Genomic DNA, 23,174 nt, shown 5'->3' with positions numbered 1-23,174 from the left:
ACAAAGTGACCTAAACATTTCAGCATTCAATGAATGTAATGCAGAATGAAGCCCAAACTAACAACAGAACATCACGTTGCTGGATTATGTACAAGTGAAATGAAGGAAAGGACAATGGCAAACATTTTCTAATTTTAATTTGCCACGTTATTGAAAGAAATTCATGATGGACAAAGGCTGACCTTGACATCGATGCCCACATCCCATGAACAAATGTATACATAGAGTACTCTTAAATTGTGTGACCCCAGCAACAACAATAAGCATTCTAAAATTTGGTACATTGTTTTAAAGTTCACATTTTAAAGATCGATATAATGTAAATAGTTGTGCAATTTATATACCCATCAATTTCATCCAAGCTGTACAATTTCAATGGCAGATTAAGACAAATGAGCTCAGTGATAGCTCCCTGAATCAGGCATCAGCTGTACAAAGATTTAAAAGCGTAGAATCACGAGATCCAAAAGTCAGAATGCTAACAAAACAACGGTCAGTTCTCATCCCTGCAATTACAGATACATTAAAGAGGACAATAGATAAAACATGGGGAATAAAGCAATTGAAGGATATGCTGATTAGATGAGAAAACACAGTTGCAGATGAGTCAGGTAAAATGGCCAGTTGTTATGCTGCACAGAGAGTTCAAAATGGAAGTGTGAGGTTATTAAATTGAATTTGAGAAAAATTACAATATTTCTTAACTGAGGAGAAGCCTGTAACCTTGGAGGAGCAGGGAGATCCACACACAGGAATCGATACAAACCAGATTCAACAAGCATCAGAAACTTCAATTAGAATAACTTCACACCTGGAATTAAGTTATTGCACACCTCTGGAGCAGGTGGCAATTGAATCCAGGCCTCCTAGTCCAGAAGTAGGGACACTAATACTGCACCAGCACAGCCTTCGGGGTCAAGATAATTTCTAATCAACCTGTTGAAATGTGGTCTTGTGTATCCCTACAGCAGGTGGGGCTTGAACCTTGACCTCCTAGCCCAGAGATAGGGACATTATCACTGTGCCACAAGAGCCCTATTTCAGAGGTGAATTTTTTTTTTTCTCTTTATATATCCAGAAATGTTCTTACACAATGCTGGACAGTTTATTTTAGCATCACTAATCACCATGTAATTTGAAAGAAAAACCTATTAACTACCAACAATCACCTCTATTTTTCAATTGACCTTTGGGATTGGATTGAGACTACCTGCTTTTCTTTTTGAAACCATCTGTTAATATAAAAGGGTATGGAACAAAGGTAGGAACATTAAAGTACAGTTCAGCCAAGACCCAGTGTAATGCAGAATAGACTTGAGTGGCTGATTCTTACTTTTCCCATTTCCCTACATTTATCCCTGTGCATGTTCATAAGGACACCTTATAGACCCACAAATTCTAAGGAGTCCCTGTAAATACTGCACATACTAAAGACTGCCTCTTAGTATTAACACACTCCCTGGAAATGCTGTACGTAAGCAGACACCAGCTGTTAATACTGATACATACCCAGGAAAACCTGGTCATTGTTCTACTCACCTCATGGAGCCCCTAAAAATGCTGGACACACTCAGAAACCACCTGTTAATATTGGCACACTCCTTAGACACTTCTTGTTAATGCTGACACACTCTCAGGGATCCCTTGTATACATATGTGATACTGATCAACAAAGTTAGCACAGACACTTAAGAAAATGTTTATTATGGGAATTCAGAAATAATTTGTGGAAATGTTTTGTCTGAGAAATGGATAGAAACTAGGGACCATCTACACCAACCCGCTTTCCCCTCCTCACTCCTGCCCATCCCAAACCCAGAAACTAGACACATAGGGTGAAACCTTGATTAAAGAGTTTGTCATGTTGCTTTGGGTGGATAGCTAAGGTTCAAGCTGGCCATTATTCTGAAAACAATATTACAACTGTACATCTAGAAATGGGTAAGAATCACAATATTCATTCACAGTCATCGTGTTTGATCAGCTGGAATCCAATGGTTTATTTACAGACTTTTTGTTTTCTTTTCAATTTTGTTAAAGGTTGAAATCTGACAGATCTCAATTCCATGGTGCCACTTCCTGCTTTTCTGATCTTCACCTGAGACTTTCAAACTGTTCAGTTAAGAATGAAGGGGTTCAATCAAATCCAAGCCGGGTCCAGAGAAAACACCGAGAAATAGACAATTTCTGGATCATTCTCTGCAGAGAAGCTGACTGAATCTAGAAAAAGAAAATTGAGGAAAATGATTAAACTCTGCCATTATGTATGGAAAAGTCTAGTATGCCACATGCCTCGCTCTTCAGAAACCACTCCACTCCAGACATATTATGGTCTTTTATTGAAACAAAAGCCCATCATTAACCCTTTCAATATTGCCTTTCAATACAATTTTCCTCCAAAAGATGTTGGCTATGTAACTGCAGCTGTAAAGATCTGGATCTGTCAATGTATAGAAGCTCTTCACATTGCAAGACATCCACCAGACAAGGTCTAACAACCACCCTGTTCTGTATTCCCCCCAGCCCCCACCCCGAAATACACACACACACACACACACACTAATTGAGCAAGAGTTTTTTTATGCAGATAGTACAAAATTCTAGGTCCCCAGTCATCACTTATTGCACCCTGATGTATCCTTCCCATAAACCCATCCCCAACGCTGCTTCCGTATTCCTGAGGGGGTGGGGGGGCGAACCAAATAACCCTGACGAAACTTAAAGCTTAAAAATATTTTCCAAAAAGTGATATGAAATCGAAATATGTTTTTGGAATTACCAAATTATTATTACTCACTCATGATAAAAACTTCAAAATTCCAGGAATATTTTATTTCAAAGACCTTGTAAGGGAATCTACTTCACAATTCACTCCGAATGCTGAATGATATCCCTGTCCAGCTGTGAAGAGAAAGCAAGAATTAACATAATCAATCAGTGCCTATGCCCTGTGCTGTCTGTATCTCATTTCTAATTCACCCCATATTTGTCTGTGCACCATGACTGTCTGCATTCATGTGTTCTCCCACTTTTGTTTGTATCCCACTTCTGTCTCCATCCTTTCCTGTGTCCCATGTCTGTCTGTACTTTACATCTGTCTTCTTTCCCCCATATCTGTTTGTATTCCATGTCTAGTAAAAAATGAGGTCTGCAGATGCTGGAGATCACAGCTGTAAATGTGTTGCTGGTCAAAGCACAGCAGGCCCGGCAGCATCTCAGGAATAGAGAATTCGACGTTTCAAGCATAAGCCCTTCCTGATGAAGGGCTTATGCTCGAAACGTCGAATTCTCTATTCCTGAGATGCTGCCTGGCCTGCTGTGCTTTGACCAGCAACACATTTGCAGCTGTGTTCCATGTCTACTTGATTCCCATATCATGTGTCCAATTTTCAAAGTACACTCAATGCCTGTCTGTCAGTCTGAGTGAATCTACTGGGTAGTGTATGTGGTAAACAGGTCAGATCCCTTTTCATGTCTGATGGGCTTCCTGCTCCCCTTACCACAATAGATGTGAGGTCAATAACACTCTTGGAAAATGGACAATGGTTGTCTACTGCTGTTAGTGATTAGACAGGTCGGTACATACTGCAATTCATGATTGGACAAAGAGTCAGTACCTTCTCATGCTCTGTGGAGAGCAGGTCATTCACCTCCTCATGCCATCCCAACATCTCGGAAAATTTCTTCACTCCTGATACAATATCCCCCAGTTCCACAACATCATTGACTCTCAGTGGATTCCGAGTGATTGATCCCACCAAATCCTGGTTGAAGAGAACCCGAGGAACAGATTCCCTCACCATCTCCGACAAACTTGCAAATGGCTCCACCTGAAAGATTCTGACTGGTTTAAATGACCACATACAATCTGCTTCAATTAATCATTGTCACTCGCAGTCCCTGTTAATCACTAACCACTCAGCTCTCATTCCACATCCCTCAAACCTCACTCCCCACCCCTTTGACCACAACCTTATACACCACACTCACCCAACACTCTATCAGCCTTTGTTCTCAGACTCAATCTTCAGTATCCTCATTTCTCCTCCTCCTCAAACTCAAGAGCTTACCACTCCACTTCCCCTCACCTTAAAAATCCATGTCCTGCATTTGCAGCTTTAACAGAGAAAGTGCACTTTAAATATTACAATCAAGCTGAGTCTCGTTCTCCATCATTTCACCTTGAACTGTTGCCATCCAGGTTTCCAGAACCTCAGGAAATCTGACAGCCTCATTCAGGAGGAGAGGTGTATACTTCCATATCTGGTGACTGTAACTCATAATTTATCATGACCTCTACTCCAGCCACAATCTTTCTCACAAGGCTTTGAACAACCAGAACTGAAGCCACCCTTCTCATCCCCATCACCTCAAGACCTCAGGATTGACAGCATCCACTGAATCAATTCCTATTCCCTTCTTGTTATCAGTCAACCCCACACTACATCACTTTATTTCCCCCCCACCCCACACACACACAATAATCAAACCCTCTTGATTCAAGACCATTATCCCCTGCTCCCTTTCCCAGTCTTGGACCTGTTCCTTCAGCCTCTCATGGACTGGTTGCCCAGCCAATGGGGCAAGACTGTCAGTCACTTGGGTTCCAGGTTGAAACTGATCAGTAATGTCACATAAAGCCTGAGGTTAAAACTCCCAGTGGCTTCTGGACAGTTAAAATTCAGGGCTTGAATCAGAACTGAAAAATAGGGCTAATGTTTTAATGTAACAGACGATCATGCAGATGGGCACAGATATAATGTTCACTTAGAACACAGAACATTACAGCGCAGTACAGGCCCTTTGGCCCTTAATGTTGTGCTGACCTGTGAAACCAACCATCTATCCTACACTATTCTACTCATGTCCATATGCCTATCCAATGACCGTTTAAATGCTCTCCATGTTGGCGAGTCTACTACTGTTGCTACTGATATTGCAGACAATGCGTTCCATGCCCTACTACTCTCTGAGTAAAGAAATTACCTCTGACATCTGTCCTACATCTATCATTCCTCAGCTTAATGATATGTCCCCTTTGCTAGCCATTACCATCCGAGGACAAAGGCTCTCTGTCCAATCTATCTAACCCTCTGATTATCTTTAATGTCTCAGCCCTCCACCTTCTCTCTAGTGAAAACAGCCTCAAGTCCCTCAGCTTTTCCTCATAAGATCTTCCCTCCATACCTGGCAACATCCTAGTAAATCTCCTCTGAACCCTTTCCAAAGCTTCCACATCCTTCCTATAATGTGGTGACCAGAATAGCACGCAAAACTCCAAATGTGGCCACACCAGAGTTTTGTACAGCTGCAGCATGATCTCATAGTTCCAAAATTCAATCTCTCTACCAATAAAAGCTAACACACCATACACCTTCTTAACAACCCTATCAACCTGGATGGCAATTTCCAAGGATCTGTGTACTTGGACACTGAGATCTCTCTACTCATCTACACCACCAAGAATCTTACCATTAGCGCAGTACTCTGCATTCCTGTTACTCCTTCCAAAGTGAATCACCTCACACTTTTCTGCACTAAACTCCATTTGCCGTCTCTCAGCCCAGCTCAGAAGCTTATCTATGTCTCTCTGTAACCTATAACATCTTTCGTCACTATCACTTGCAGGGATTGGGAGGAATCAGGTCCCTAAGCTCAGAATCCAAAGAGGACAAATATAATTAGAATTTGAGAGGTCAGTAATTGCCAATACGGAATGGATGGGCGAAATGGCTGCTTCTTATGTTTTAACTCCCAAGTGTTTCCTGTATCAGAGCAGTAAAAAGTGAGGTCTGCAGATGCTGGAGATCAGAGCTGAAAATGTGTTGCTGGTTATGCTGTTGCTCCTGATTCCTGATGAAGGGCTCTGCCTGAAACGTCGAGTTTCCTGTTCCTTGGATGCTGCCTGACCTGCTGTGCTTTAACCAGCAACACATTTTCAGCTCTGTATCAGAGCAGTATCGAGTGCAAAGATTATATCAGGGGAAGGTGAAGGGAGTCAAGGACAATGTTTATTTAACCGAGTCTGAGGTCTAGGTTAAAAGAGTAGGTAACAGGATCAAAATATGTAGTTAGATATAGGGTTAGGGAGCATAATTTAGGATCAGAAGAGTAAGGAAAAGATCTGGGATATAGGCTCAGATGCCATGATCAAAAATAATTGGACAGTGAAAATGGCTACATGACCTGAATCATAGTCACACAACAGAAGAAAGTTTCAACTGGGTTCAAGAATTGTTTAACCAAGAGAGGTTTCACAATCACATCTTTATGTGTTCACTTTTCAGAAGGGTAATTTGATAGGAATACTGACTGGTGTTTTTGGCTCCCTGCCTGAACAGGATATTGGCTCAATTCAGCTCATTCACAACATATCCCATCCTTCCACAAACACTTATGTCTACTGAAGTCAAAAGGTATTCCCTGTCATCCTAATCCTCCATGACTCCACTCACTGATACATTTCAATTCAAATCCCTGCCCTCATGAAGAAGATTTCCCAGATTTTACCTGGAATTTTGATCTGAATTTTGTTCTCAAGGTTTTTACAATGGGACTAGAACCCATGGCTTCTGAGCTAGAATAGATAGTGTTATAAACTGCATTGTGGCTGATCACTGAGATCAAGACAGAGATTCTATCGGAAAAAGACAATGTTCCTTTCCCAGGAAATTCTCAACAACTTTCCACCCTAATTTACAGTCTTTACCAGTCAGAGCCGTGCCAATGTCTGAACAATATCCAGTCAATATCTCACCTCAAGTGATGTTCCCAGGATAATGAGCAGGTCTGCAAAAGGAAAATCAATGATGTACTGATGGAACTTTGCAGGCAGCTGTTCCCCGAAAAAGATAATGTCGGGTTTTATGACCCCAAAGCAGGAAGGGCAGTGAGGCACCTTCCTTTCCATGATATCTCCCTGCAAACCAAACATAGGGAACAGAAGAGTTAGGAACACATGAACACTCAATACATCATACTTCACCAGTCAGATCAAACTTCACCCTTCATTACCCTCCCATCTTGATCTCCCTAACCCAATCACCTCTCCAGTCCATATCCCTTATCCCTGACCCCATTACCCATCACACCTCTCCCTGCAACCTGCTCACCCCTGACACACCTCACACCATTTCCCATTCTCTTTACATTATTACCCCTCCCCCTCATGCCCTTTGTTCCTCACCCCCTCCTCATATAAGCCATGCCCTGTCCTTTCACTCCCCACACAATTGCCCTTGCACTTCATCATCTGTCACCTGATTACCATTTACAAACCTCCAATTTAGTGCCCCCATTATCTCCCAACCTGCATCTTTCACCCCATTCATCTCACTCACATTTATCCTTGTCTTAAGGCCATAAGACATAGAAGTGGAATTCAGGCCCATCGCGTTCACTCCACCATTCAATCATGGCTGATGGGCATTTCAACGTCACTTAGCTGCACTCTCCCTGTATCCCTTAATTCCTTGCAAGATTAAGAATTTATCAATCTCTGCCTTGAAGACATTTAACGTCCCGACCTCCACTGCACTCCGACAATGAATTCCACAGGTCCACCACTCTCTGGGTGAAGAAATGTCTCCTCATTTCCATTTTCAATTGAACCATCTAATTCAAAGGTTGTGCCCACAGGTCCTAACCTGATTGAAACAAATTCCCAGCATTCACCCTTTCTAAGTCATGCCTTAGTGCTTCACCTGCTCACCCCCTCCCTTACCACCTCACAGAGGGCATCCCTCTCACTGCATATGAGTTCATGAGCAAAACCAACGTAGTGTACAAAATCCCATGCAAGGACTGCACAAAACACTACATAGGACAAACAGGAAGACAGCTAACAACCCGCATCCATGAACACCAACTAGCCACGAAACGACACGACCAGCTATCCTTAGATGCCATACACTCAGATGACAAACAACATAAATTCGATTGGGACAACACCACTATTATAGGACAGGCCAAACAGAGAACAACCAGGGAATTCCTAGAGGCATGGCACTCATCCACAAATTCTATCAACAGACACATCGACCTAGACCCTATATACCGGCCACTGCAGCGGACAGCAACTGACAACCGGAAGTGGCAGACTCAAACTACAATAAATGCCGGAGGAATCAGCACAGAAGCGCTTCACAGGAGGCTCCCAAGCACTGAGGATGTCACCTAGAAAGGGGACGAAACGTTTGCAACAAAAACTCCCAGCTCGGCGAACAGAACCACAACAACGATCATGGAGAGAGTCCAGGGGACAGTGTTCAGGGCTATCTAATAGTTTGGCTTCAGTAATATTTCACCACCTGAAGTCACTCACCCTCAGCTGTTCCCAGGAGAAGTTCTCCATGCATACGGTACACGTTGCTGTAGCAAAAGTTCCATGAGCTTCCACCAATTTCTCCGGTGGGATTCCAGCCACTGAAATGATGGGGGGGGGAGAGAAAGCAGTCACTGAGGGATGAAAAGATGCACAGCAGATATCCTTACCCTTCCTGGGGTTCAAAGCTTCGGACTCCCTTGAGGATCCAATTAACAAACCATCTGCTGAGTTTAGATAGGAGACTATTAAATTGAGGGGCATCACAACCAATTTCCTGTTTTTGCTCAGTGTCCATACAGACAGATTCTGTGGACAGTGGTCAGCAGGAGATTTTTGGACAGTGGCAACCTGATTCAAATAGAACACTGAAAAGAGTTCTGAATATACTCAAAGGATTTTAAACCTAACAAGGCACTGGGGAAAGAGTGGGAATAATTGAATTGCTCTTTCAGTCATCACAGGTTCGATGTTTCAAATGGCCTCATTCTGTATTGTAGCATTCTATAATTCACTGACTGCAATTCACTATGGAGAATTTTAAAACTCATTACAGGATGACCACCGTATCTACGGATTCCAGTTACCACAGTTTCAGCTGCCCGTGGCCCAAACATATTACTTGGAACATTCTAGAACCAGGGACCACCGGGCTGCTGGGGAGGTAAATCTCCTGTTGAAATGAATGGGTTCGCTACTATCTGCAGTATCAGGCATCCGCGGTAGATCATGGAACTTATCTCCTGCAGGTACATGGGGATGATTGTAATTTAACATGATAAATTCAAAAATTCCATCATTACAATTCAATATGGCGAATTCTATAACTCACTGTCTATAATTTAATATATTGAATTCTATAACTCAGTGACTATAATTCAAAATGGTGAATACCATAATTAACTGACCATAATTCAATATGGTAAATTCTAAAATTCACTTACTATCATTCAATGTGGTGAATTTTATAGTTCGCGTTTTTAATTCAGTATATTTTTATAACTCACTAGAAGCCCAGCACAGTAATAATAGTCACAGTACACATTGCACAGAAAATGGTCATTCAGCCCACTGAATAAATGCCAGGTCCCTGTAAAGCAATCCAGTCAGTTCGATTCTTCCATGGGTATTTCCTTCCCTCAAACGCCCATCCAATACCTTTCTGGAATAGTTTATTTTCGAAGTTACTTTGCATACAAGAGCTCCAGCAAAGTCACAAGTCTGTTCGACTTGTTCTCTAACTGCCTACTGCAGAAGTGTGGGCAACAGCTCATTGTAACATGGGTACTCATATTGCCCAGTGCTGTTTGAGAGTTAGAAAGTAGCAAGAGGAAGATGCTATTCAGCCTCTGAACCCATTATACAGGAAAGAGCAGTTCACCCATCTCCTTAAGCCCATTACATTGGAATCATTCACCTCCTCGAGCCTGCAAATACATTAACAGGGAAGGCCACTCTGATCCTTCAGCTTGTTATATAGGAACACAAGGAAGCTGTTCATTCTCTTGAGCAGTTACATTGAGCCAGAGAAGGCCACTCAGCTCTCAGGATTGCTCTGAAATTCTATCTGAAAATGGCTGATTTACTCTTCAATTATACTTACTGCCCATCGTTCCATGTGAGCCCCTTTCCCAAAACCAGCTTTGAAAGCTCCAATTGTTTCTAGTATCCACTGACATTGAAAGACAGTCCCACATTTCAACTACCCTTTGGGAAACATCCTTCCTGATTTCATTTCTAAATCCCTAAGTTCTATTTCATTATTTTTCCAACACTCAAAACTGCTTACTGCGTTCCAGGCCATCAATGTTCTGAGTGTACATTCGTTGCAGTAACAGTTTATGGTGTAAAACTCTGACAAAGTAGTGTGTGTAGTTGGGTTTGCAGTTTCCAGGATAGAGCTGCTTGGCCAGAGCAAAGAAAGGCTTTGGATTGTGGGAAAAGTAATTGATTTCAAAGATGGCTTCTGGATATGGGATGTCGTATTGCTGTAGGTTGTCATAGAGCCCACTGCCTGGTGACCTGAATAGGTAACAATGGAAATGAATATTAAAACAGTTAATATCAATTACAAGGATCATTCTAACCTGCCACTTTATCCATTTCATTATAACATCACAGCAACAAATCAGAACACAATGATCTTTAATTAACATTTCCAGAATGAAGGAGAAAGCCAATCATTTGTTGCTGTTCTTTCTGACCTAGGGACGAAAGGGGAGAAAGCTATCACTTGCTACTTTTTTTAGATTATCCAGAGTGTGGAAAGAGGCCATTCAGCCCAACAGGTCCACAATGACCCTCTGAAGAGTAACCCACCCAGACCCATTTCCCTCTGACTAATGCACCTAACATTATGGGCAATTTAGTGTGGCCAATTCACATCTTTGGATTGTGGGAGGAAACCGGAGCACCCGGAAGGAATCCAAGCAAACAGGGAAGAACGAGCAAATTCCACACAGACAGTCACCTGAGGCAAGAATCGAACCTGGATCCCTGGCACTGTGAGGCAGAAGTGCTAACCACTGAGCCACCATGCCGCCCCCAGTTTTGAGACAATAATTGGTTCACATTGAGCACTTAATCTTTACTTAAACCAAATCCCTGCAGAGGTACCCGAGCAGGTAAGTCATGTGTTGATGACCCTGAGATAATTTGAGAAATACGTGTTTCAGTCTCCCTGGGATAGAAATTAGGTCTTTTCTCACAAGGATGAACTTATTGAGAGAACCTGCAGACATCAACAGAGAGGGTAGCATGTGATCAACACTAGACCAAAGTCCATTGAAATGACAGAGATTGCAGCAGTGGGAGTTACCAGGAGGGAGCAGAATTGGCAGACAAGGATGTGACAAGAAAAGATTGACAAGGATGTTGCCAGGGTTGGAGGATTTGAGGCATAGGGAGAGGTTGAATAAGCTCGGGCTGTTTTCCCTGGAGCGTCAGAGGCTGAAGGGTGACCTTATAAAGATTTATAAAATCATGAGGTGGATGGATAGGAAATATAGACAACGTCTTTTCCCTGGGGTGGGGGATTTCGGAACTAGAGTGCATAGGTTTAGGATGAGAGAGGAAAGATATAAAAGAAAGCTAAGGGGCAACGTTTTCATGGAGAGGGTGGTCCGTGTATGCAATGAGCTGCCAGAGGAAGTGTTGGAGGCTGGTACAATTGCAACATTTAAAACGCATCTGGAAGGGTATATGGATAGGAAGAGTTTGGAGGGATATGGGCTAGATGCTGGTAGGTGGGACTAAATTTGGTTGGGATATCTGGTTGGCATGGACAAATTGGACTGAAGGGTCTGTTTCTGTGCTGTACATCTCTATGACATGCTGCTGCTGACTGCTGTGCACAGAAGGTTAGAGCTGCTGCGTCTGTGCAGCTCCAAGGGAATGTTAACCAATCCTCTCACTTACTGACCTGAGCTAGGAACATGTCATTGAGTGAAAGGCTCTCTCTAGAAATAGTGCGAGGAATAACCTTATTCTAGTAGGCAGAGATTATCTGAAACAAAAAGAAATTGGTCGAGAAACTTAGCAAGTGTGGCAGCATCTTTGGAGAAAAAGCAAAGTTAACATTTCAAGTCTAGTGACCTTTCTTCAGAGTTCACAGCAGCAGTGGAGGAGGAGGAGGAGGCGGATAAGTGGGCCCCAGATCTGCCTGTCTCTTTGTGGGTATATGGAATATTCCATCATCCAGTTTTACTTAGGTCACTTCCCACAACTCTTTCTCTGGTATATCAGTGACATCATTGGTGCTGCATCCTTCTCTTATTTAGAGTTGGAAAGGTTTATCAATTTCACTTCCAATTTCTACCCTGCTCTCGCCTTCACCTTGTCCATCTCTGGCTCTTCCCTTCTCTTTCAGACATCTCTGTTTCCATTTCTGAAGATAGGCTGGCCACCAATACCCACTAAAAACCATATGATTCCCACAGTTACCTGGAGGTTACATCCTCACACCTGACCTTCTGTAAGGACTCCAACACATTCTCCCAGTTTCTCCATCTCCATTGCAAACATTATGATTATGCCACTTTCTGCAGGGGAGGGCCTCAGAAATTCCCACCCTTTTCCTCACCCAAGGACTCTCCACTTCGGTGGTTATCAGGGCCCTTAGCTGTGTCTGACCCATTTCCCTCCCTTCTGCCCTCAGCTCTTCCCTCCCACAACACTGATAGGGTCGCCCTGGTCCTCAGCACCCCACCTGCACCCATACACAAAGGATCATAAGGTGCCACTTCCATCACCTCCAGCTGGATGTCACCACCTCCCTTCCCTCGTCAGTATTTTTCAAGAACCATTCCGTCCAGAACACCCAGGTCAACTGCTCCTCCACTCCCAACTTCTCCCCACACCCCTACAGCACTTTCCCATACAATCACAGAAGGTGTAACACTTGCCCGTTTATCTCCTCCCTCCTCACTATTTAAGGCCTCAGTCATACCTTCCAGGTGAAGCAGCAACTTATCTGCACTTCACTCAATCTAGTCCACTGTATTCACTGCTCACAATGTAGTCCCCACTACATATGGGAGACAAAACACAGATTGGATGACCACTTTGCAGATCACTGCCATTCTGTCTGTAAAAATCATCCTAAGCTTCCAGTTGCATGTGCTCCTTGGTGAATATTTCTGACTTGGAACTGCTGCAGTGTTCCAATGAGGATCAGCGCAAGCAGGAAGAACAGTATTTCATCTTCCATTTGAGGGATTATGCAGCCTTCAGGACTCAATACCAAATTCAATAATTTTAGAGCCTGAACAGCATGTCCTTTACCCAAACCCATACCTTAGACTCTTTCATGCTGCTTTCAACTCAGCCAACTCACTTTCAGCTACTCATGGTTCCCATTATAAGCTTTTCTCCTTCCTTAGCTTAATACCAATTATGTATTTGTTTACCTAACTGTCTCTCTGGACTCCGTCTCCAACTATCTCTGCTCTCCTCCCATCCCGCCCACCCCCATTATCAGTATACATACCACCTTTACCTAGCTACTATCAGTTTTGAAGACAAGTCATTGGATTTAAAATGTTAACTCTTGCTTTCTTTCCACCGATGCTCCCAGACCTGTTGAGTTTCTCCAGCAATTTCTGTTTTTGTTCCAGAACTTTACCTTTGGCAGCTCTTTGTTTATTTTGCACATTATCGGACTCTGACTATAATAGCTGTTTCTGAGCTTCATACAATTCAAGTATTTGATTTAGAAATACCTCTGAAGCTGTTTAATTTTGTTTCATATTTTGCCTGCATCACATCAAAACTACTAAGCAATTAATAAGCCATTTAATTTGATAAACATATATTACTGGATTAACTAGCACTAATAATAAGAAATAACATAAAGAGCTTTGTGAAAAATTATCTTGGCCCATAAAACCAGGAAGCAGAATCAGTATGGGTGGATATTAAGATTAGCAAGAGTTAGAAAATGCTGACAGTAGCTTGTAGGTCCTTTGACAGTAGATACACACTGAACAAAGAAGCAAGCAATAAACTATTGGCACTTAAAATAAGGGCAATGTAATAGCTGTGGAGCTGGAAGTGCACTGCAGGTCAGACAGCATCCGAGGAACAGGAAAGTCAACATTTCGGCCGAAACTCTTCATCAGGACTGGTTTGTGTCTGGAGGTTATGGGAGAGTTTGGCGTACGTACGTTCCTTGATGTCTGATAGAATGGAGGAAAGTCATTTGTTGAGGGTTGGATCCTTCTGAGAATAAAGAACAGTGGACATCCTCTGCAGGTCTGGGAGAGAGAGGCTCTGAACTGGAGCAAAGCTGACTGCAGGGAGCAAATGTGTCACTGCATGGCAGAGTGTGCGGAGCTGAGAATCCACAGGGAGGATTGTTTCTGGAGGTACTGTAAGTAGCGGTTGTCACGGTTGGGTCCAAATTGTGAAGGTGTGAAGGTTATTTGGAGTCTGTGGGGGATAGGTCAGCTGCGTAGACAAATACTGAGGAAGGAGGCATGGCTGTAGTAGTGAGATTGCTTCAGAGTGTGGTTGAAGAGCTTCAGGGCAAAGGAATTAACCTGGGGGATCGCAGTGGGAGACAGACTCACTGATCTCTCTTCAGAGGGAGGAGAAAATTTCTTCAAGGTAGGCATCCTGAGAAGAAACTTCGCAGTGTTGATTTCCAGTTACTAGGAGACAGTCAGGACTGCAGGTGCTGGAAGTCAGGCAATAGATGTGAAGCTGGAAGAGCACAGCCAGTCAGACAGCATCCGAGGATCAGGAAAGTCAACCCTGACGAAGAGTTACAGCCCAAAACGTTGAGCTTCCTGCTTCTTGGATACTGTATGACCTGCTTTGCTCTGTTCCAGTTTCCCACCTATTGACTCTGACTTCCAGCATCTGCAGCCCTTACTCTACAACTATTACAGGAAACAGTATGTTTATCTTCATACAGACTGGCCCAATCAAACTTGCAAAAGTTGTTTGCAAGATGAGTTTATAGAATGTATTTATGACAGTTTCCTGCATCAATATGTTGTGGAACCAAATAGTGGTAAAGCTAATTTTAGATCTAGCATTGTGCAATGAAGCAGAGTTAATTACAAATATCATAGTAAAAGATCAAATGGGAAATAGTGATCATAACATAATTGAATTTCGCATTAATATACATCAATTACAGAAAAAATTAAACCAAAACCTTGTTTTCACTGGGAGATGCTTTTGCAGCCTTAGTCCTGAGCCCTGTGTGCTGCAATATTAAAGACTGTTTTAAACAAACTCTATGGATTGCTTATCATACACATAACCCTACTATTAACCCACTGGCTAACATTGAGCTGTCAATAGACACTGAATGCTTAACTACTAGAATGGGGACCAGAGATTTATATTCCTGCTTTTGGAACTTAGTAACAGAAAGGCCCATTCAGCCCTTTGAGTCAACTCTGACATTCAACTCATGGCTGATCAGTATCAGAAATCCATCTACTTGCATTGGTTCTGTAATCCTCCATACTGCACCAAAGAAATCTATCAATCGCAACCTTGACAGTTTCAATTGGTGCCCAGCTTAAAAAGCTTTTAGGAATTCAGTTTTCATGTTTCCAACAGCCTGTGTGCAAAATGACGCACCCTCTACATCGAGGGGAAAGGAAGATGGTTCTCTGGGTAACACCACAGGCCAGTTCATTTTCCATTGATACAGTTTTCATATTAACCCACATCAATTGTCTGTTACTGAGTAACACTACTGGCTGCTTGGTGGTGGTCAGTTATGAGATTCCTAATGATGTCAGGGTTTGGGCATGAAAGATACCTAAAATCAGGGATTCCGCTGGGTGTACTGATCCCTGCACCAGACATCACCACAATCCTATGGCACTCCCTGTTCCGAATGAGCTTGGCGATGTCCTCCAGTGACTGCACTCTCTCACCACTTCCTTTCCCACTGAAGATGTATCGGACAAAAGATGAAGTTGGTGAACGATTCGCACAGAGGGTTCTGTAACAAAAGATAAAATACCCACAGAATGGGCTACATTCTATTCTGGGTGATTTTAAATCTGAGTTCTACATTTGCCCTCACCTTCTGTAGGTTTCTGTGTATTCCCAGACAGTACAGTGCCAAATACCAAAACCAATCAAACTCTAGAAGTCTGAATCAGGTTCGAATAGTCAATTAAATATCAAATCAACTTCATCCTGCTTCAACATTTCCATGTTGTTGATATGCTGAGCCTCTCCGTGAGGTACAGGTAGAATTCAACTTCTGAAGGAGCGAGACAGTTTAGATACCATCTCCCTGATTTCTGTACTTAGTGCTTGTGATTTTGCTGTTAATTATTGTAAATATCATCATTATTTTAATCAAAATATTTGATCTATCGATTTCAGACAGTGTAAATTACAGCTCGTGTATGCATGCCTCATACCTTGAAGCCTTGCTGCGTGCCTGCCTGCAGATATTGAGCCCAGCCAGGATTCCAGTTTGGAAATTTCTGGTGCAGCTGTGATTAAACCGTAACCATCGAGTAGCAAAGAAACCGGGCTGAGTCCAGGCAAGGCTCTGATACAATGCAAAACTCATGTTGCCAACTGAAATAAAGACATAAAACAATTGAATTCTCATATATCACATGTGACTCAATAGATGGCGTTTTTGCTTCTGAATCAGAGGTCATGGAGTCAAGCACCACTCCAAAGACTAAAGTACAAGGTGATACAATGCAGCAATGAGGCAGCACTACACTGTAGGGGGAGTAGTACTGAGGGAGTGCTGTACAGCAAATGAGTAGTATTGAGGGAACACTGCACTGTAGGAGAAGCAGTATGAAGGGACAACAGTAGTGTAGGAGGAGCAATACAATGGGATCATTGTATTATTAGAGTAGCAGTGCTGAGAAAGCTCTGTACGGCAGGAAAAGCAGTATTGAGAGAACATTGCACTGTGGGTGGAGCATTCCTCAGGGAGGACTGTATTGTGGGAGGAGCAGTATTGAGGGAGTGCTGTATTGTAGCAGAGGTGGGACTGAGGGAGTACTGTACTTTGGGTGGAGCAGTATTGAGGGAGTATTGACTGTGGGAGGAGCAGGACTGAGGGACGGCAGCATTGTATAAGTAGTAGGACAAAGGGACTGTTGTATTGTAGGAGAGGCAGTACTGAGGGAGCACTGCACTGTAGGGGGAGCAGTAATAAGGGAGCACTGTTGTGGAAGGAGCGGGATCCAGCAAAATTTATATAGGTGAACAGAGCTTATGTGGGTATATAATGATTGGGGTGGGTACATGCAAGGGGCATAGAGCTTATTGGGGATAAATACGAGGAGTACAGTCATCAAGCATACATTCTAGATGTGCAAAACACAGTGCTGGTATTTAGTGATTAGTTTAGATTTATAGCAGGTGTACTGTGCTCAGGGTGAACATATGCTGAGTTGACAGTGCTCACTTTACTCATATACTGATGTGGGGTTCTTGGTGTGGGTATATAGCAGGTATACACCATTCATTATGGATATATCCAATGTACAGTATTTAGCAGACACAAAGAATGTGCTGTGGGTGTATGCTGAGTATGCAGAGCTTCGTGTGGATATATACATGATAAACAGAACTTGGTGTGGATAAATCCAGGGCAAACAGAGAGATATGTGTATTCATACAAATGCATGAAATCGCACTAGTCTTTTTGGCAATCAATATGAATAAGTCTGATTGGTTTGTGTTTTGGACTCCACAATAACATCTATCCCTGAAAACCCGATTGTCTTGCCTAACAACAATCTATCTACTTCTGCCTTAAAAATGCACCAATAACCCTGTTCCAATGTCTTCTCAGGCAGACGGTTCTAAAATCATACAACCTTCTGACAGAAAACATATCTCATCTATATCGAAAAAGGCACTGACTAATTTGAAAACAGAGATCTCTATTTCTGGACCAACCGTCAAAATGAAACGTTCGTTCCATGTCCATCTTGTTAAGACCATTCAGCATCTTCCACACTTCAATCAAGGCACCCCTCACCTTTCTAAGTGGAAACATGGCCAGCCTGTCTAACATATCCTCAGAAGACATTTGGTCTGATAATCCGACAAGTCATAGAGATGTACAGCATGAAAACAAATCCTTCAGTCCAACACGTCTGCAATGACCAGATATCCTAACATAATCTAGTCCCATTTGCGAGCATTTGTCCCATATCCCATAAGACTCCACCACTTCCTCTGGCAGCTCATTCCACACATGCACCACCCACTGCACGAAATTGTTGCCCCTTAAATCTTTAACCTCTCACCTTGTAATTTCATACTCCTGAAACCCGATATTAATGAATATAGTGAGCTGGTAGTGAGTTAATAAAGATAGCCTATAATAATAGGCTATAATAATAACCCGGGTTCAATTCCCGCCTCAGGCGACTGACTGTGTGGAGTTTGCACGTTCTCCCTGTGTCTGCGTGGGTTTCCTCCGGGAGCTCCGGTTTCCTCCCACAGTCCAAAGATGTGCGGGTCAGGTGAATTGGCCATGCTAAATTGCCCGTAGTGTTAGGTAAGGGGTATATGTATGGGTGGGTAGTGGGTCGGTGTGGACTTGTTGGGCCGAAGGGCCTGTTTCCATACTGTAAGTAATCTAGTCTCACACCTCCAATTTTGGTGTCATCTGCAAACTTACTCGCCGTACCTCTTACGTTCACATCCAAATCATTTATACAAATGACAAAAAGCAGTAGACCCAGTACCGATCCTTGTGGCACACCGCTGGTTTCAGGCCTCCAGTCTGAAAGGCAACCCTCCACCACCACCCTCTGTCTTCTATCTTCAAGCCAGTTTTGTATCCAAATGGCTAGTTCTCCTTGTATTCCATGTGGCCTAATCTTGCCAAACAGTCTACCATGAGGAACCTTGTTGAATGCCTTACTGAAGTCCATAAAAATCTGTCCCCCACTCTGCCCTCATCAATTCTCTTTGTTACTTCTTCAAACAACTCAATTAAGTTTATGAGACAAGACTGTCCAGGCACAAAGCCATGTTGACTATCCCTATTCAGTTTGTGCCTTTCCAAATCCATGTAAGTCCCATCCCTCAGGATTTTCTCCAACAACTTGACTACCACGGATATTTGGCTCACCTGTTTATAGTTCCCTGGCTTTTCCTCATCACCTTTCTTTAAAAGCCACACCACGTTAGCCAACCTTCAGTCTTCTGGTACATCACCTGTGACTATCGATGATACAAATATCTCAGCAAGGGACCCAGCAATCTCTTCCCTAGCTCCCCGCAGAGTTCTGGGGACAACTGATCAGGTCCCGGGATTTATCCACCTTTATGTGTTTTAAGATGTCCAGCACTGTCTCCTCTGTAATATGGACATTTTTTTCAAGATGCTGTTATTTATTTCGCCATGTTCTTTATCTTCCATATCCTTCTCACAATAAATATACTCATCTTTTATTTTATTTGTTCATGGAATGTGGGCATCGCATTTGTTGTCCATTCCCAATTATACAGAGGGCAGTTGAAAATCAACCACATTGCCACATGGTGAGATTTGAACTCATGTCCCAGAACACTCATTAGCCTGGGTTTCTGGTTTACTAACACAATGACATTACTACTAAGCTACTGACTCTTAAAAATGGAATGTTAACTTTTGGTGTAAAGGAACAAGATTAAAGAAATAAGGATATTTTAATATCATAATATATGATATTTATGAGATAGTAATCTGTGCAGGTATTTTTTATCAAAGGAGAAGGATATACATATCCCATTGGGAGTGCAATGTAGGTTAACTTGGTTAATTTTTGGCATGAGTGACTGCCCCCTGAGTATGTCAGGCCTACCTTTCCTGAAGTTCAAAAGAATAATCTAATTCAATTCATAAAATTCTGAAAGGGCTTGGCAGGGTAAAAGCTAGCTGGAGAATATAGAACGTTTGGTCACAGTCTATGAAAAAGGGACTAATTATGACAGGCTGAGGAGAGATCATTTCACACAGAGGGTTGTGAAGCTTTGGATGCTTGTGTATACATTTCAAGACAGAAATTGATAGATTTTTGAATGCTAAGGTAAAAGATTGAAAGGATGTTGCTGCAATTGAAGGGTTTGAGCTATAGGACAAAGCTGAATAGGTTGAAGCTTTTTTTCCCCTGGAGTATTGGAGGCTGAGGAGAGACGTTATACAGGTTTATAAAACCTCAGGAGGGACATAGATAGGATGAATAGCCAAGGTCTTTTTCTAGGCTAGGGGAATCCAAAATTAGAGGGCATAGGTTTAAGGTGAGAGGGGAAAGGTTTAAAAGGGTCCTGAGGGTCAAATGTTTCATAGAGACAGGTGCATGTATGGAATGAACTGCCAGAGGAGATGGTGGAGGCTAGTACAATTGCTACATTTAAAAGACATTTGGATGGGTACATGAATAGGAAGGGTTTAGTGGGAAATGGGCAAAATGGGACTTGATCAGTTTAGGTATGAACAAGTTGGACCAAAGGGTTTCCATGCTGTACATCTCCTTACCCAGAGCAGCAAATGGAATTTCATATAACACCTCTGGTGGTGTTGAAATATTAAGGTCTTATGGTCTGTGATTTAAGGGATATGGGGACAAGGTAGGAAAGTGGAGTTGAGATGGGAATCAGTCACCGACTGAATGGCAGAGCAGTAACTAGGGAACACATATGCCCAACTCTCTGCTCCTGTTGTCAATGTAGAAGGTTATTGCTGATATTTACCTCTTGCTATGTGCTGCCTGTGGGTTGTAGCTCGATTCTGATGTGAAGGATGTTCTCTGTCTGAGCAAGAGCTGCTCTGCTCTGGCTCCTGCTCTGACGAAATGGCCTCAGGTACCGTAACTTTCCATCAAGCAGCGCCGTCAGAAACAAACCCAGCCAGTCCTCCTCATTCCCCAGGCAGCAGGCTGGGCAATGGAGCGGCTGAAGATTCACCTTCCTGGTAGAAAGAGAGGGAGGGGGAATACAATAAATGTCTCAGGGACATTCACATCAATTATGACCTGGTTTTCATTTTCTTTGAGCATCTTTGTATTCTAATTATCAAGCGTCAGTGATGGGAACGTGTGTCCCATTTGACTGAATGGGGCAGCTTTGGGGGGAGGGGGGGCGGACAGACAGTGTACCCAGTACCGGGGAGGGGGGAGGGACAGTGTACCCGGTACCGGGGAGGGGGGAGGAGAGTGTACCCGGTACCGGGGAGAGGAGAGGATGAGTGGCCCCGGTACCGGGGAGAGGAGAGGATGAGTGGCCCCGGTACCGGGAGGATGAGTGTACCCGGTACCGGGAGGATGTGGCCGTATCCGCCGGGATCTATATTGTGGTATTTACGGTACCGGAAGTTGTCGGTGTCGGTTCCGGTTGGAGCCGCGCGGCCTTGAAGCAGGAGGCTGATCCTGAGAGAGCGGTATCCTCCCCAACGCCGGCACCATGAGGGATGTGAGCGGCTTCCTCCAGCAGCAGCAGAGCGGGGCCGGAGAACTGGGCCCCGACTGGCAGCAAATGGAGGAACTTTACAACAAAAAGTGAGACCCTGCGGCTGAGGCTCCCCCCCACCCCCTCCCCGTTAACACTAACCCCCGGTCCCGGTCCTCAGGCTGACTCCCGCTGAGTCACCGCCCAGGCCCTTCTCTCCAGTCCACGGCCTGAGTGTCTGTGTCTGTCTCAGGCCCTGCCGGCCGCGACATTGTACTGTACTGGGGGTTCCCGGGAAAGGCGGCTCCCTCTGGACATGGGATAAGCGGGAGGTGGGGGGCTCCCCTCCCCGGGTGAGGGTGAGGGGCTCCCCGCCTGCGGGTGGGGGTGGGAGCGGGGGGCTCCCCGGGTGAGGGTGAGGGGGCTCCCCGGGTGGGGGTGGGAGCGGGGGGCTCCCCGGGTGGGGGTGGGAGCGGGGGGCTCCCGGTGCGAGGATGGGGATCAGTACTTCTCAACGATGTCGGTTGATGCTGACTGCTTCTGATGCTTCCCCATTGTAACCCTGAATTGTTTTAAATGCAGACTATGGCACCAATTGACTGTTCAACTGCAGAACTTTGTCCAAAATCCCTGCTTTGCGACCGGTGATGGTCTGATCAAGGTAGGTGTTTTAACCTTCATATGCCTTTCAACATATTCACTTTTGGGGTTTGCTTTGCATTAAATAATAAAACTTTTTTGTTTGCAGCTGTATGAAAATTTTATTAGTGAATTTGAACACAGGTAAGAAGTACATTTTTAAATTGCATCTATAACCTAAAAATGTATTGTGCAAAAATTAACACTGGAAGATGCTATTCAGGCCATCCTTTCTATTAAACTTAACCTAGGGTAATTCTGTACTCATCTCCAGATCTCTGTAAAGCAAACTTGTCTGTTTTTTTTCTTGCAATTGTTAACTGTCCCCACTTCCACTATGTTAGGAGACAATGAATCCCAAACCCTTTTTAAACACTTGCTGTGCTTTTCTTGGAAGAATCATATTCCTGCTTCACTTGTTCCTGAAAGCTGTAAATCTGTGCTGCATTGTTGATATGACAGCTAATAGGAAGAAGTTTCCACTGTCTTTTTTTACCTAAGATTGTGCAACATAATAGACCTTTATTAAATCTCCTCTCCATTTACTTTGCTCTAAAGAGGAAAAAAAGTTCCTTATTTGTGGGCAAATTTTAGTAAATTACTTCTGCAGCCTTTCAGTGCCTCCTTTAATTCCTAAACTCTGGTGGCACAATTGAATGCAATAATATAGTTGTAATCTAAAAAGTTCTATAAAGATTCAGCATAAATTATTGCTTTGGAATTTAATACCTCTATGGGATTTCAGATTGCTTATGCCTTGCAAATAACTTTCCCAAATGCCTTAAATGATCAATATGCTTGAATCCCCACGTCCGCCTGTATCTAAGCATTCCAGAATTTTGCTATAAGGTTTACATTACTACTACCTATCTCTTATGCTAAAAGCATCACTTTTTCTGCATTAATTATGCTGCTGATTCTGATTGTTTGGCAAGGTTCTGTTGTAGGTAATATGTTCATCCTCACTTTACCACAACTCAGTTTGTTATCATTTGGCAAATTGTGAAATTTTACTCCAATTTAAGTCACATATTTATTGGAAAAAAGTGGTCCCATGACTGACTCCAGGGGTAACCACTTCTCTGCCAATCTGGAAAAACAGTTGACTTGCTATTTCTATCCTTAAGCCAATTTTTGGTCCCTGGTCCTTCTAGTAAGTGATGACATCTTTTAACAGAAGACTTCATGAGTTTCTGTAGTACATTTTGTATCTGGTATGCACTGCTGATACTGTGCCAGTTCTGGAGGGAATGAATATTTGAGGTTTTGACTTGATATCGGACAAGTAGGAAGTTGAGTTGCACTCCTGATTTGTGCCTTG

At 43.2% G+C, this 23,174-nt stretch overlaps 2 protein-coding genes across 4 annotated transcripts in view; one reads left to right on the top strand and one right to left on the bottom strand.

Annotated features, from left to right (window-relative positions):
* Window positions 1–120: 120 nt before the first annotated feature.
* Window positions 121–20,895, bottom strand: sirt3 (sirtuin 3). Of its 3 annotated transcripts, none has more exons than XM_060838972.1 (9): window positions 20,522–20,895; window positions 16,219–16,381; window positions 15,603–15,788; window positions 10,113–10,345; window positions 8,324–8,424; window positions 6,758–6,919; window positions 3,618–3,830; window positions 2,798–2,901; window positions 121–2,220 (listed from the first exon to the last, which is right to left on the bottom strand). In XM_060838972.1, the coding sequence occupies exons 2-8, from the start codon at window positions 16,371–16,373 to the stop codon at window positions 2,869–2,871; spliced, it is 1,083 nt and encodes a 360-aa protein (XP_060694955.1). In that variant the 5' UTR covers window positions 16,374–16,381; window positions 20,522–20,895; the 3' UTR covers window positions 121–2,220; window positions 2,798–2,868. The 3 variants fall into 3 exon arrangements, with proteins under 3 accessions (XP_060694955.1, XP_060694956.1, XP_060694957.1); XM_060838973.1 differs by having other exon boundaries at window positions 15,603–15,734; XM_060838974.1 differs by lacking the exon at window positions 15,603–15,788.
* Window positions 20,896–21,142: 247 nt separating this feature from the next.
* The window catches only part of psmd13 (proteasome 26S subunit, non-ATPase 13), a 29,448-nt gene continuing 27,416 nt past the window's right edge, over window positions 21,143–23,174 (top strand). Inside the window, exons 1-3 of the mRNA XM_060838971.1 lie at window positions 21,143–21,324; window positions 21,797–21,875; window positions 21,963–21,997. Of these exons, the coding sequence (XP_060694954.1) occupies window positions 21,230–21,324; window positions 21,797–21,875; window positions 21,963–21,997 (209 nt within the window). The 5' untranslated portion in view covers window positions 21,143–21,229. The remainder of the gene's footprint in view (window positions 21,325–21,796; window positions 21,876–21,962; window positions 21,998–23,174) is intronic.

This window comes from Hemiscyllium ocellatum, chromosome 18, assembly GCF_020745735.1.
Source record: "Hemiscyllium ocellatum isolate sHemOce1 chromosome 18, sHemOce1.pat.X.cur, whole genome shotgun sequence".
Lineage (NCBI taxonomy): Eukaryota > Metazoa > Chordata > Chondrichthyes > Orectolobiformes > Hemiscylliidae > Hemiscyllium > Hemiscyllium ocellatum.
Note: the sequence above shows the minus strand (reverse complement) of the source record. Positions and strands in the feature narration are given on the sequence as shown.